The sequence below is a fragment of the Haliotis rufescens genome, unplaced genomic scaffold (genome assembly GCF_023055435.1).
Source record: "Haliotis rufescens isolate VD_foot unplaced genomic scaffold, xgHalRufe1.0.p SCAF_1, whole genome shotgun sequence".
NCBI classification, from domain to species: Eukaryota; Metazoa; Mollusca; class Gastropoda; order Lepetellida; family Haliotidae; genus Haliotis; species Haliotis rufescens.
In genome coordinates this window covers 54,476,740-54,493,765 of record NW_025963779.1, presented here as the reverse complement: position 1 = coordinate 54,493,765, position 17,026 = coordinate 54,476,740, and the positions used below count along the sequence as shown (strand labels likewise).

The window sequence follows — 17,026 nt, the reverse complement described above, 5'->3', positions numbered from 1 at the left end:
TTCAGTCAACTTCAGTGAACGCATGATCTGATTGTTTGATACATGTATCTAAATAGTTTTAGCCAGGGCTGCGGTAAAACAATTGCCAACAGACATTTTGTTCCCAACTCTTGAGACTTGCAGTGGGTACCTGGGTAGGGGAGGGTAATAGGGGGTCAGGTTCCCGGGTAGGGTAGGGTAGGGTAATAGGGGGTCGGGTACCCGGGTAGTAAATTTTGACTCGTCCCAGCCCTAATGTAAATGTAGGTTGTTGTACATTGTGTATGAGCTGTGATTTCCTATCATTTGTTGCAAAACAATACAAATGAGTTCCTTAAGCAAGGATTTGGTATTAGGTTTCTAGCGAGCAATATCTGTAGTATTATTTAAATCATTATGCAGCCCTCTTTATGTTTATGTTTGGTAGAGACCTGTCATCAGAACCCACATTTTGGTCATTTCCAGATCTCTGTATAATTAAAGAGGCATTATGTTACTATTCAAAGCTGATTATTCTCTGGCTTTGACATATTATATTTAGATAAACTCGGAAAATGTTTATATGGACGGTATGATGTATCATGGCAAAACATGAATTATGCTTCAATATTGCACCTTTTGTTTATATTCCATTTTTCTGTCATTTCAGAAAGACACACTTGGACAGTGGCTATTTGACAGAGTATGCGAGAAACTCAGCTTGGTAGAAAAGGATTACTTTGGGTTGCGATATGTGGACGCCGAGAAACAAAGAGTGAGTATACACATTGCTTGACACTTGAAAGTTCCCCTCGATCAAGTGGGCACGTCCCACTGTAGTCTAAGACATCCCTTGGGCACACCAGAAACCTATGATCATGGGTTTGAATCCCAGTTCACCCCGATTATGTTTCTAGGTTTGTCAGCACCATACCCGTGCTCGTGGAATTCACTAAAGTGGTGAATGTCTTAGGACTTGTATCCCTTTGGGCTTTCCTCCCACATTAAGCTGAACAACGGAAGTACTGAAACCTTCACATGAATGGCCGATGGTCTGGCTGATATTCTTTTGTTTAGTTACATTTAGTTTATGAAATAAAAGATATGAACTTTTGTAATGAGTGGCATTTAGACAATGATCCAATATCAATATAATGCAGAGAATTGCAATAATTATTCCCGTGTAAAACAATACAGACTGCCAATATATCAGACTTTTGAGTCCAGCAGTCTGGCTGGAATGATCTGAATTTTAAACATTGGGTGCACTAGTAATATTTTGATAAATCTACAACAGTTTTAACAAGTTAGTGACATGAATATGTTGTGACCTTTATAAAAAAATTATGCTCTAGATTTTAGAAATAGTTTTTTAATGTTTGATCTGGTTAAATTATTCAAAGCACATTTACCGCCCCCATGTTTCAACATGAGCTCTGCAAAAAGCCTTTGATTAGAAAATTGGTATTTGTAGAAAAAGATTATGGCTCTAGACTTGCTGATTGATAGCGACAGCACAGATCTTAATGTTGCCGCACAGATGTATGAATTCCTGGGGAAATTGGCGGACCTGTGAGTACAGTGTAGGGGGATGTCTTGCTGGGGAGGGGGGTATAGAGTAGGCCATGGCATTTATACACCTCCACCATACCCACATACATGTACTGGATGGAAGACATTCCTTACGCCATTGTTGTTCCTGGTTGAACTCTGACCTTTCTGTGTCCAGCTTTGGATATTGTTTCATTAGTGAAAAGTCACAGCTGGATTGGGAATGTAGACATTGGCTTACTTCTTAAATTGGATTGAATTAGATGGAAATTGTACCTAATTTGGAAAGAAGAGTATTTGTGACCTTTAATGGTGGTTAATTTGGTTCCCCATTTAGCAAGCACAGAATTTAAGTAAACTTGTGCCTGTGTGCAGGCAGCCAGATGTGGGCTTCACACTGTTGCAATGGAAGTTACTAAAACTGTATACAAACCACTTCAATATAAGTAGACTTAACTACAGGTAAACAGTATGCCTACCACTTCTACAGGTGATCTGTATGCTTACCACTGATACAGGTGAACTGTATGCATACCACTGCTACAGGTGAACTGTATGCTTACCACTGCTACAGGTGAACTGTATGCCTACCACTTCTACAGGTGATCTGTATGCTTACCACTGATACAGGTGAACTGTATGCATACCACTGCTACAGGTGAACTGTATGCTTACCACTGCTACAGGTGAACTGTATGCCTACCACTTCTACAGGTGATCTGTATGCTTACCACTGATACAGGTGAACTGTATGCATACCACTGATACGGGTAAACTGTATGCCTATCACTGCTACAGGTGAACTGTATGCCTATCACTGCTACAGGTGAACTGTATGCTTACCACTGCTACAGGTGAACTGTATGCCTACCACTTCTACAGGTGATCTGTATGCTTACCACTGATACAGGTGAACTGTATGCATACCACTGCTACAGGTGAACTGTATGCTTACCACTGCTACAGGTGAACTGTATGCCTACCACTTCTACAGGTGAACTGTATGCTTACCACTGCTACAGGTGAACTGTATGCCTACCACTGATACAGGTGAACTGTATGCTTACCACTGCTACAGGTGAACTGTATGCCTACCACTGCTACAGGTGAACTGTATGCTTACCACTGCTACAGGTGAACTGTATGCCTACCACTGCTACAGGTGAACTGTATGCCTACCACTGCTACAGGTGAACTGTATGCTTACCACTGCTACAGGTGAACTGTATGCATACCACTGCCACAGGTGAACTGTATGCCTACCACTGCTACAGGTGAACTGTATGCTTACCACTGCTACAGGTGAACTGTATGCCTACCACTGCTACAGGTGAACTGTATGCCTACCACTGCTACAGGTGAACTGTATGCATACCACTGCTACAGGTGAACTGTATGCTTACCACTGCTACAGGTGAACTGTATGCATACCACTGCTACAGGTGAACTGTATGCCTACCACTGCTACAGGTGAACTGTATGCCTACCACTGCTACAGGTGAACTGTATGCCTACCACTGCTACAGGTGAACTGTATGCTTACCACTGCTACAGGTAGATAGATATATAAGTGCCACGAGCAGTTTGAGTGTATGTTATCATAGAAACAACTTTGGCTCAGCTGTTGATGGTTTATATCAAGATGCCTATTACAATTAAAATCATTGTCATACAATGATGAACAAGTCTTTTTTTATTAATTACAATATCAAAGTTCAAAGCTTTACATTGCCAATATGTATGGCAACACATATGGGAGTTACGTCCATAACCTCATGAATTATTGCATTATGGAATAGATTTCTTTGATTATTGCAAATTTGAAGGCACTATGCTGTGATCAGTTTTCAACATTTATCAATACATTTCATGTGTGGTTGAATATGAAGATAATTAATCTGATATAACATTAACACTTATTATTATTATTCATTCATCCTTTTCAATTTTATTTCAGCACTGGTTGGATCCATTGAAAACTGTATATAAGCAACTCAAAGGTAGGTGTAATATGATACTAGTATGTACAACAAGTAATACCATTTTGTTATACAACCCTCCTCTCATATTACATATCCCCTATCATATCTCCTCACATCTTACAGCTTTTATTTCCACCCATTTCTCACATGTCCACCCGTATCTCACATCCCCTCCCATATCTCACTTTTCATCTCATTATGTCATGCTGCTTTAGGTATCTCTCGCCTCCCCCCATATCTCCCATCTTCCCCCATAACTCACACCTCCCCCCATATCTCCAATCTTCTCCCATAATTCACACCTCTCCCGAAATCTCACACCTCCCCCCACATCGCATGCCTCCTCCCATATCTCCCATCTTCTCCCATATCTCACACCTCCCCAATATCTCCCTTCTTCTCCCATATCTCACACCTCCCCCCATATCTCGCATCTTCTCCCATATCTCATGCCTCCTTCCATATCTCATGCCTCCTGCCATATCTCATGCATCCTCCGTTATCTCACACCTCCTCCCATATCTTACGCATCCTCCCATATCTCACACCTTCTGCTATATCTCATGCCTTCTCCCATATCTCGTGCCTCCTGCCATATCTCATGCATTCTCCCATATATCACACCTCCTCCCATATCTCACGCCTTCTACCATATCTCATGCCTCCTACCATCTCATGCCTCCTCCCATATCTCACGCCTCCTCCCATGTCTCTCGCCTCCTCCCATGTCTCACGCCTCTTCCCATATCTCATGCCTCTCCCATATCTCACGCCTCCTCCCATATCTCATGCCTCCTCCCATATCTCATGCCTCCTCCCATGTCTCTCATATCTCATATCACATGCTTCTTTCTTATGTATCTGCTACTTTACATATCTCGCGTCTCCTCCCAAATCTCACACGCCTTATATCCCCCCTCTTAACTTTAATTTCCTCCCATAACGCATATCAACTCTGATTGCCTATTTCTCCTCTCATGTCTCAAATCATCATCATTTCCTTGTTAACAAGTGTTACATCAGTAATGTGACCTCTCTGTCCAACATGACAAAGAAACTTGAGATAAATGAAACCGAAATATGTATGGCACTGATGTATCACAAATCCGAGATGCACTCACAACAAAGTTATAATCTGCGTGGGGCAGTCTCATGTAAGTACATTAGGCTTTCAGTCTGCAGCAACACTCCCAGCATGGCCACTCAGGCAGACCTAAATCACATAAGGCGATTGTTAGATGTCAGCTCTTGTTGGTCCACCCTTCCACCAAGAATTATTACAATGGAAGGAGGATTTTAATTTAATTCCATTTGTTGCTTGGAACAATAGTTTTTAATATATTTTATGTGATTAATCAAATCAGGAATGTTCTTGCTTTCAATAATTGTTAAATAATTATATTATGGTCGATTGTTACCATAGAGTATATCATCTGAACATCTACACTGATATCTACAGATTGAAGTGCATATGAAAGAATTCTTTTCAGATTTGTTGTACATTGGGGAATCTATGATTTAATCTAACATAAGATTAAGTGCCCTTATGTAATTGTCTGGTCACCATGACGACGTGTAGAAGTCTGCCTGTATGAGTCCGCCAAAGGGTCCCAGACGTGATCGCTCCTGGAGTTTCGGCTCGACTGAAGTGAGTTCTGCCTCACTGATACACCTATGTGTTCCGCTTTCCACACACTCAGCAAGTCTTGATATTCTCTTCAAGTCCCATGCTACCAACAGCAATTTGGCCAGTTGCCACTGCAATAACACTCACAGGGATGTCTACCATAGCTGGTAGATATTATATGTGCTGAGTTACACAAAAAGTAGTACCACTAAACATATTTTCGTTTCTGATGCTCATACTCATGGCAGTTATTGATAAAAATTAATTCATAATTGATCCATTGAAGAAATAGCTCATTTGCTGTGCACAATGACAACTTTGTCTGGACGTTGCACTCGGCCATGGAATGTCTTGAAGGTCATGTCAAAGGTGGTGGCACATGGTCCTGTGTACAGCGCACAGGTCACAAATGCGGTGACGTTAAGCAACATTTGTCGTGGAGAGTCCTTCGATAGGTGACTGTGTTTTTTGGGATGGTTCCTGAGACTTTTTAGGGCTACCGTCCTGCCCCACACTGAAGCACATGTGGTGTGTCCTTAGGCAAGTGACTTTGTTCAAAATATGCCTCTGTTCACCCAGGTGTGAAAGGGTATCTGGAAGGATGAGATGGTTATGTGACTGTCAGCCTTCTAGTGCCTCACAGGCAGCTTGGGTTGTATACTCCCCAGGGAGCTGAGGTTGAAAATCAAATGCACACTGATCCATTGTCTGGGGTAAAAATAATGTACCTATTCAAACATAAACTGAGCGATGCAGTTACATGTTTATTATTGTTATTATTGTCGTCATCGTTTAAGAGTTAATGAATACAGATTTCTGGAACAGTTTGTTGTAATCTCTTGACAGTTAATGAACACAGATTTCTGGAACAGTTTGTTGTCAGCCATTAACCCTTAATGAAAACATATTCCTTGAACAGTTTATTTAACACAAAACAAACGTAAGAAATTAAATGCATATCTCTTGCCATTTTTGATATGTTTGGATGAAAACCGACGAACTACTATATCCTGGCCTTATGGAGCAGCCATTGATAATGTCCTCCATCTGCATCTGTAACTTCATCTGGTATTCATGGGATACACCCTCCTCATCACTGATCTCGGGACATAACCCAACACAGCATCACCTGCTAACTTGTCCCCTCAAAGCATAAAAACTACTTGCCGTCGTTGAATTCATTGCCAAGCTAGACCTAGACCAGGCAGTCTAGTCCATCATGGACTATTGAAATGACCACACTATCGGTAATCTTGAAGTACAAGGCCTACTTAGCACTGGTCAGTGACTGTCACAGTGGTCTAGTCCATGATGGACTATTGATCTTACCACACTATGGTAATCTTGGGAGTACAAGGCCTACATAGCACTAGTCACTTGGAAGAAAGATTTTGGATGATAAATAGAATCTCATACTCATGTCTTTTGATATCAAATACATCAACACTCAAGCCTCAGAGATAATCTCTGTTAAGCATGTGTTCATATATCATTGGATCATTGGTTTTCAGACATCATACGTTCTCGGATGGCTATGTTAATCACGATTAATCTCGCTATAAGTTAACAAGGAGTGTGGTGTCACACAGACATTGTAGATAGTCAGATGGTGGCTTACTTTTAAGATAAAGTTGTATTTTATTAGTGAGTGAGATGTTTTACAGTTGTTCATGTGATTAGCGAGAATGTTTCTTAAGCATCTGAAAACCTATCACACAGGGGTATTTGACACTTTGATTAGGTTCTGTAGTTGGATAATTTAGGTTCACATTTTTGTTTAGTGCCAGACTCAGCAATATTCCCGCTATATGATAGTGGACTGTAAATGATCAAGTCACCAATCCAGGTATAGATATTGTCATCAATGACCAATGTTGTCTGGGTGTGATGACACGCAATCAACTAAGTCACAGAGTCAGATCATAAGATCTATGTGGTCACCTCTCAGACCAGCATCAGTTGTTGGGACCGAGTTTAACCTGGAATCCTCGCAGGGTTATTTTGGCCTTGCTGTGTTAATATCAATTCACAGTTCAATACTAAACTGAGCCAGCCAGCTATCATAGGTATCAAGTCTTGCAAGCAATCCACTATACGCAGTTCAACTGCTCCTGGCCCGTGAAGATCCTGGGTAGAATAGGTCTTCAGCAACCCATGCTTGCTGTAAAAGGCGACTATGCTTGTCGTAAGAGGCGATTAACAGGATTGGGTGGTCAGACTCGCTGACTTGGTTGATGCATGTCATCGATCCCAATTGTGTGGATCGATGCTCATGATATCAATCACTGGATTGTCTGGTTCAGACTCGATTATTTTCAGACCGCTGTCATATAGCTGGAATATTGCTGAGAGCAGCGTTAAACAACAAACCAACCAACCAATCAACTGCTCCTATTTTCTGACAGAGCATGATTGGAAACTATTCCTGTTTTGCGTGTTCTGTTGTATTAATAGTAAGATGGTGCCTGATAGACAGGGGATTGGGTTCCACTCAATGTTTATCAAAATGTGTTGTTGCAACTGTGGCTAGGCAAAAGTTAACAAGAACAGCGAAGTAAAATTGGGATGCACTGAGTCAATATTTGAGAATGTGTGGAACAAAATATTAATAGTGTATGCATTTCTGGTACATGTAACTTAGTCATCATCAATAGGTATGGATTTTAATCAGAAATCCTTTTGTAGGCTGGCTGTTCAGTGCAAGAAATCAACTCAATGTTTGTTTGATGAAATATAACACTGCATTAAAAGTATTTTAAGGGGAAATTTGAACTTTTGTATTGGGTCGGATCAAAGAAAGAATTGGCTTGATCTTGAGTTCATCTAATTCTGGACTTTCCTCCTCAGACAAACTGGCAAAAGTACCACTTCAAATCACAGAATTCTTCAAGTAGCGATTATATACTTCTTAATAGCTATGTCGACTGATTTCTGTCTCGTAGGCCATGTTGGAAAATTCAAGATTTAGCCAAAGTCAAAGTCAATCACAACATTCCTCGGTCAATATTGAACCAATGAGACTAGACAGCAATAATGATAGGTCTGTGTTGGTACTGATAGAGCCGCTTGTCAAGATTGGATCAGGAGATAGGGGAGAAACTCTTCAAGTACCGGTATGGTGTGTGGGAAATAATAACAGAATGTCCTGGTGCCTTGTGCCCCTATGACACAAGGTATATTTATAAATAAGGAATAGCTGCTGTCAAGATTCACATATAGATCAAGAGTATTCCAAGCCAGTGAACGATCCCTTTACATGTCTGACCAGCAGTAGAGGCTGGAGCTAGACGGGTGGCTGTAAATGGGGAAACTGATACATTGTTCATTCCTTTGAATTAGACAGGTAATTGTACTGGGGAAATTCTGTATGTTGTACAGTCTTGAAGGTACAGCTTGTTGACGTGAATTAATTTTTTTCCTAGATGTTTAATAGAAAATGAATTGAGGTATAAGCCTGGTTTACAACCTTATTCCTACTTTTATGTATTACATATTGCTTCATAGTCCTTGATGCTGAAGACCACTTGATACTGTTTCGTAACAGTAAAGGTAGTTGATAAGAGAATAGTAGGGTTTATTTCAAGCTGTCTTGATATTGCTACAGAATAACAAAAAAAACATGGTTTTGCCAGGAATGTTTTTAAAAAGAGGATATATTGAAAATAATGTTGAAATTGTGGGCCTATGTTCACTGTTTCACTAAAATTGTAGGGGATAATTATGCTTATATGGGTTGACTGTAGGGCTGGGACAGTTAACTCGGGTACTCGGGTCATGTGGGTCCTAAGTAAGACCTGTCATGTGATATATGGTTAAATGACAATTACAATAAATTTCCATGGTTACACTAGCACATGTCGCTAATGTTCGCATTTCTTTCTGACTTTTAAATGTTTGAGCAAAGACAAAGCTTCAGTCAACTTTAGTGTATGCACAATCATATAGTTTTATACTATATCTATACACTTTTTACCAGGGCTCTAGTATAACAATTCCCAATTGAACATTTTGTACCCAACTTGACACCTACAGTGGTTACCAAGGTAGGGTTGGGTATAAGTGTAGTAAATTTGGACCCATCCTAGCCCTAGTTGACTGCAGAGGTAATGCAGTGTCTGCTGCCAAAGAGAGACATAAGCTATGAGTATTTCTACCTCAACAGCAGGGAGTAAGTTGTAATCTATCAGTGATGGTGCACAGCGTGAAATACAGCAGACATTGAGAAGCAGAAAACAGCAGGTATAGATGAGGCTGACTGCAGGTTGAAGGCATTTTGTGGAGATTAGGTCGTAAATACAAAATGTGAAAACAGTCCCAGTCGCGAGGTTGGCAGTGTGTGCAAGCGATACTGAGACAGGAATGTTTGTTATGGTGCCAAGTGACGTTTACACCACCTGAAGTCAAGGGAATTTGCATTTGCTGATGTAAGAGTTATCGCGGGCGACCTAGCCCAGTGCAAGGAGCTTCATCTGGCTGTGTGGACAGGTTTAAAGTGCAGTGTCACTGAAAAGGGTTCTAGGTCGTTTCTTGAGCGGTAAATGTAAGACAAACGAGGTTGCAGTGTTTGAAAAAAAATGGTTTCACGATTTATTACATTGCCATGTGATCTAATGGTTATTTCGATGGAGTCTTGCAGGATAAAATTAAGACTTATTTCAAACCTTTCAAAGGATCAGCTCTAGGCCTAATTTGTTTGAGATCTTTTGTTGACGAATTCCTGTTTGAAACATTTATGGACGTTGATGTGAAAGAAAACAAAGGACAGTCTTAACTCAACTAGAGACTGAACTGAAAGTTCAGCACAAGTCAACAGTTCTTGAATCACACCGGTTTACAGATGTTTAAGAGAAACGGGACGCAATGACTAGGGGTAAACTTGTAAACAGCTAAACCTTTTATGTAATTACGTTATAAGTCACAGACTACATTATACATGGAATATACTTTTGTATGTTTTAATTGTTTTTTTGCACTAAGGAGTAAGGTTTCAGAGATGACCGTTAACTTCTCAATTAAGTGAAATGCCCTGCAGATGTTTCAAATGTCCTTGACTCATGACCACAGGGTTTAATCGTGACTCGTCAACTTGTAGCTGTGTACATTCTTATCAAATAGGTAGTTGTATATTCAGCGTGTCTCCATGGATGTAAGTAAACTGACAGGGGTCCAGTCAATTCAAGGTAGATAGTAAGTGTGAACAAGGACATGCTTAATGGGTAGTGACCTGGTGAAGCTTGCACTGTCAGGCTGCCTACAGTTCAACAACAATAGCTCCCCATTATTGTGGTGTGGGTGTCCAGGTAAGCACACACCTGATGAACCGCCCACTACCCTACGTGAAGGGCTGACACAGGTTTACTTACCATTAACATTTCTGCAAAGCTCTGAAGCGGGAGAAAACCTCTTAGTTTATTTTTGGCTTAAAGCCTTGTGAAGAAAAATGCTGTCACTTTGACATTTTGCCTTAGTGCCATAGGTTATTGCAAATATATTTAAGTTCTGCAACTTTTTAGGTGAGTTCCCTATCAGGGCTGACAGGGTGTTGACGGCCATGATGGAGACTATATGTGGCCAAATTCAGGCATTGTGTAACTGGTTGTACTTCTGGTTGTGCTGTGGGTGTCGTGTGGTAGTTTGTGAGGGGTTAGATATTTGTATATCCTGTGTCAGCTATTTTCACAGCTATTCATTATGAAAAGACCCCCATGGGTATTCCTGGTTAGAATAGGTTTCCCAGCAACTTACGCTGGTCTCGGGGGAATCTAAGTGGATGGGGTGGATGGGGTGGATCGACTCTGGGACTTGGTTGATTGCATGGGACATTGCTCATTATATCAATCACTTGTTTGTGCAGTTCAGACTTGATTCCTTATAGTTGGTCGTCATATGGCTGGAATGTTGCTGAGTGTAATGTTTAACAAGAAGCAAACATCATAAGGGGGCTCAATGGGCTACAGTGATGTGCACAGTTGTGTGCTCAGTTTTACCAAGGTCTGAGGCCCGGGTTCGATTCCCCACATGGGTACAGTGTGTGAAGCCCATTTTCCGATGTCCCCTGCCATGTTATTGCTGAAACATTGCTTAAAGCAACATACAACCATAATACTCACTGATTTTCATGGGTTTGATGCACTGCCTTTTCCTCATGAAGTTGTGTCTGTCAGAAACATACATGTGCGCGTGGGGTTTCCCAAGTGGGAAACATCTACCACCTGTATCACCTTGGAATTTCCTCCCACATTAACTTTACACACTAACATGATGTTAGTATGTGTGTTGAGCCCAACACCTCCCTCCAGTAGTGCAGTTAGGGTCAGTGCTGACACTATGTTCTGGTTGTAAAGATGTGAAGAAAAACTTTAAGGTGAAACATGTTTTGATATCAATGGTACTTATATATGCATTTCGTCAGTGAATGATTTTATCTCTTTTTAAAAATATGGCACTGGATGGTACACTCCAGCAATCAATGTTGATGTTCGTAGCATGGCAGAATACATAGTAGTTGTGTCATTAATGAGTCCTTGTTTTGTTGGTGTGTAAATTACCGCCACATAGAGTGTTCAGACCTATACAGACATTTCCATTGTTGTTGTGCTGGGCAATAGATATACGACAGCGTACCAGGTGATGTGATATGAATAAAGATGAAATATGCTAGTAGATGAGCATGATGCAGCAATGTAGCATGTGTTAACAACCAATTCTTCGAAATTGGCTACAATGTGTTACATTTAGCAAGCATCCAGTGGTGTGAAGTAGTTCTATACTGTCTAGATATTAGGTTATTATTACAGCAATATTTGTTAATATGTGATACACAAGGAAAGCATCTAATGACTTATCTAAGCAGGGTGGAATATTGTTCTTTTCTGACTAGATATTAGATTATTATTCCTGCAATATTTGTTAATATGTGATACACTAGGAAAGCATTCAGTTACTAATCCAAGCAGGGTGTGATGTAGTTCTGTACGGACTAGATATTAGATTATTATTCCTGCAATATTGGTTAACATGTGATACACAAGGAAAGTATCCAGTTACTAATCAAAGCAGGGTGTGATGTAGTTCTGTACTGTCTTGACGTTACATTATGGCGATATTGGTTACAATACAGTACCTCATTAAGGTACCTATTGCTGGTAGAAGTAATTGTGGGATATGTTAGGTAGCTAGCACTTGATTGTTTCCCATTAACTACAAATAAACCAGGCACTGAGTGGAGGTGACTGCTGTCCCTGTTGATTATAAACTGGCGTGGGTTGGGAAGGAAGAGACAGTTGTTTGTAGATGTTACTTTTGATCATTGGCACTGAGTCAGATTGTGCTTATTTTAGGATTGGAAGATTTAGCAGTTTTTTTGTCAGATTTATACCAGCCTATTTGAGGAATAGCCTTGAAAGTGATTGCTGCAATTTTAGATAAAACTAAAAGGAAAGTGGATAGGATGTCGCTGCATTGATATTTTGTGGCAGAATTCCAGGTATCTGGAATATCTTCAGCTGTGTGCCCATTCTGCACTGGTGTAGAACTAGAAAGTCTAATCTATTGTCACTTCAGTTGAACATGATGTAGTGTTGTATTTAGTATTCATCCTGCTCATTCATCATTTACTGAAGTGGATTAAATATGTAAGGCATTGTCAAACAGAACCTGCTCGTAGGAGGAAATTAATCAAATGAAATTGAACCAGTTAATTACTTCATTTCATTTCACACAGAAGGTGAAATTAACAAAGATACTTGTGGAAAACTTAGATTCCAAATTCAGACCACATTTACTTTGCTTTATGGACCAGTTCCACTGACTATGAAATTTGTTAACATGGAGAAAATCTGAATTTGCCCCTATAAATACCGCCAATAAACTGCGCCCCAAAAAATATTTTCTAAATAAGGACCCACTGTTGATTATTTTGCACCAGTGTTCAATAAATCAACACGATTCTCATGTAGAAACATATTTTTTTATACCAGCCTATTTGCAGTGGATAAGAAAACTAAAAACATATCTGAAATGCGTTTTTCCTCTTTCCTTTTTTCACCAACCAACAGGTATTTTCCTTGTAAGAAAGCCATAAAGCAAGTTTGCAAGAACAAGTGTGGCCTTGGGTAGTTCTGTTTAAATAATGGTGTTTTTTGTTTGCAATACTGGTATAAAGTTCAACACATATTGCATACAACAAATAGGATTCACCATCAAGACCAGTGAGTGCCTGTCTGCAGTTGATGATGTTGTCATGACAGCCTTATGTGCTGTGACATGAGGATAATACCTGATAAGTATGTATCCACAGCCATTCTAGCTCCAACTTGTGTCATGGTCATGGTCTGTGATGAGGCAGTAGGAACTCCATCTGGGCTGAAATGATTTGATGCCCTGGAATCAAAGTAATCGTCTTGGTTTCCATCGCTTATTGTACAAATGGTATTATCAGGTATTGATTAGGCCTAACAGGATGATGTAGAATTCACATGTTGTTGAAACAGATTTCACCACCATGTGAACTTTAAGTAGTTGCTGAAACCACATTAAGCCCATTTAGGGCTGCCAGACGTTTGATGCGATCAATTGGTGAAAAATTGCTTGTTAACTGATTTCAATTTGAGTCAAGCTTTTGGGGATCAAGACTAAATTAAAAACACAACATTTTAGGTGTTGCATTGTTGGATTTGACCAGGAAGGAGTGAGTTCATTCACAAAGATTAACGAAAAACAGCATTTATAAGCTGGACAGGAAGGGTTTTGGTAGAAAGATATTTTATGAGATAGATTATGTTTAGAAATAGATTTGCATGTCAGAATGGTGTTAATCACTGGATTGTCTGGTCCAGAATTGATTATTTACAGACTGCTGTCATATATCTGGAATATTGCTCTGTACGGCGTTAATCAACAAACAAACAAAATGATTGTTTGCTTGGTGTACAAGGTGATATCCGAGGTTACTACTGAACAACATGTGACGCCTTCCTTCATAGTTCTTATAGACTAACATATAGTCTCTGAAATGAACATATCGTACAGAAAAAAACAGTTGTTCAGTTATCTTAATAAAAATCTAATAAAAAGGGAGCCCAGTGATTCTCTTCACTGCAGTAATCTAGACTTGCCAAACATTATAGACTTGCATGGGCTGTAGTTGATATAAATGTATCAGGGTCTGTAATACAGACTATAGTTCTTATTAAAACCTGTCAAACTGTGAAACAACTTTGTTATATTACTACCCATAAAAACTTGAATGTGTGACCATCATGGCATCGGAATATTTCATGTGACATTTTTAACTCATCATGATTGACTCTGATAGCACATTGAAATATCAGGTTTTCATGACCTGTCAGTTCCATAAATCCTGTTAGCCCCACTACTGGTCGACATGAAGCATATCAATGGTTGTAGATCAACACCAAAGGTATAGGTTTACATGCAGGATGTTCCAGTGATTTGTTTGGTTGAGCTTTACATACACAATGTTCTAGTGATTTATTTGTTGAGATGTACATTCGTGATCTTCTAGTGATGTATTTGGTTGGGAATTACATGCAGGATGTTCTAGTGATTTATTTGGTTGAGCATTATATTAATAAACATATTTGGTTGGGAATTACATTCATGATGTTCTTGTGATTTTTTTGGTTGAGCATAACAGGCACGATGTTCTAGTGATGTATTTGCTTGAGCATTACATGCACGATGTTCAAGTACTTTATAAGGTTGATGATCCCATTCCAAGATTTGACCAACAGAGCCCCAGACAATCTTGGGACTCAGTTCATAAATTAGCTGTTATAAGATGATGTTTCCCTGTTGGATTGTTGATGGGTGGCTGTACAACTTATTTCACACTTTATTTTGCAGGTGTCAATCCCATGGTGCTCTGTTTTCGTGTGAAGTTTTACCCAGAAGATCCCATGAAACTTCATGAAGAGATTACACGGTAAGTTGCAGTCAGACTTGATATTGGGTGGAGACCCACCTTGGGATGACTACTGGGGCTATTTTCACTATTGCCAATAGAATTGCAATACTTTTGCAATAGTACCCCCACTTTAGCAGTTGTATTGAGATAGTTAGTATTAAACCAACTTTAAGTCTTGATAATTATATTAATAAATGTAATAGAAATCTGTAAAGTATTGCCGACAATGTCATGGTTTGCAAATTTCCTCCCAGTGACTGCTCAAACCAAAGGGAAGTAACTCTTAACCTGAAGTTGTAATTCTTGCTAATCAACACGTCAGGTTTGAAATTTGACCATATAAAAAGTTTTCTCATACATAATTTATGTTTTATTTATGTCTAATTGTGTCTATTGAAATTATCTATTGTTGCATACTATCGGCAGTACCATCAGTGCTTTTATGTTCCCATCCTTATAGTACAATCGTTGGGCAACTGCAGTACATGAATACACCTATGAACACTCACATCCACCCCTCTGTTTCCTTGCACTTGTTGTATATGCGTGAAGAAACAATAACTAGCCAGGTTCTACTTGTCACTGACAAGTCGAGTTTGATTCCCAACATGGGTACATGGCCATCATTATTAAAGGTCAAGTTTGATTGTTTTAAGTGAGCTTGATAATTTAGCCTTGATCATGTGGATCATTGTTAGTGCAACTGGTTTGTTTGGTCCTGACTTGATTATTATCCCCCGCCGCGCGAAAGCGCGAAGCGGGGGATATAGTATTCACGACCGTCCGTACGTACGTCCGTACGTCCGTACGTCCGTCCGTACGTCCCACCTGTTTGTTGCCGCGATATCTCAAGAACTAAACACTGGATTGTCTTCATATTTGGAACTATAGTGTATATACAGACTCCGCAGACACCAGTCGGTTTTGGTGACCTTGATCCCATTTTCAAGGTCACAGCAGACAAATCTGCTTTTGGAGTTGGAAAACGGTGTTGCCGCGATATCTCAAGAACTAAACACTGGATTGTCTTCATATTTGGAACTATGGTGTATATACAGACACCGCAGACACCAGTCGGTTTTGGTGACCTTGATCCCATTTTCAAGGTCACAGCAGACAAATCTGCTTTTAGAGTTGGAAAACGGTGTTGCCGCGATATCTCAAGAACTAAACACTGGATTGTCTTCATATTTGGAACTATGGTGTATATACAGACTCCGCAGACACCAGTCGGTTTTGGTGACCTTGATCCCATTTTCAAGGTCACAGCAGACAAATCTGCTTTTGGAGTTGGAAAACGGTGTTGCCGCGATATCTCAAGAACTAAACACTGGATTGTCTTCATATTTGGAACTATGGTGTATATACAGACACCGCAGACACCAGTCGGTTTTGGTGACCTTGACCCTATTGTCAAGGTCACAGCAGGCAAATCTGCTTTTGGAGTTAGAAAACGGTGTTGCCGCGATATCTCAAGAACTAATCGCTGGATTGTCTTCATATTTGGAACTATGGTGTATATACAGACACCGCATACACCTGTCAGATTTGGTGACCTTGATCCCATTTTCAAGGTCACAGCAGGCAAATCTGTTTTTGGAGTTGGAAAACGGTGTTGCCACAATATCTCAAGAACTAATCGCTGGATTGTCTTCATATTTGGTACTATGGTGTACAGGCGGGGGATATTTCGTCACTCTGTGACAAATACTTGTTTTAATACAAGCCACTGTGATGTCGCTTGTAACCTGCAGACCACCATCTTCAGTTCAGGAGGATTATGATCAATAAAATACAATTTATGATTACTCCCTTCCTCATCTCAGTCTAGGATTAGTGGAGCGGTGAGCACAGTCAGAGAATTAACACTACAAAGCAAAATCAATTTGTCGACATGTGTAATGTCATAATTCAGTGTGGGAGAAGTGGCTGATGACATTTCGAGCAATATGTGCAACTGAGAGACACATTTCATATTCT

The 17,026-nt window shown here is 40.0% G+C and overlaps 1 protein-coding gene across 23 annotated transcripts in view; it reads left to right on the top strand.

Moving 5' to 3' along the window:
- Positions 1-17,026, top strand: part of LOC124131557 (FERM domain-containing protein 3-like) — a 91,254-nt gene that overhangs the window by 40,579 nt on the left and 33,649 nt on the right. For all 23 annotated transcript variants that reach the window (XM_046494884.2, XM_046494885.2, XM_046494890.2 and 20 more), the window contains exons 2-4: positions 629-733; positions 3,467-3,509; positions 14,986-15,064. In XM_046494884.2, the coding sequence (XP_046350840.2) occupies positions 629-733; positions 3,467-3,509; positions 14,986-15,064 (227 nt within the window). The remainder of the gene's footprint in view (positions 1-628; positions 734-3,466; positions 3,510-14,985; positions 15,065-17,026) is intronic.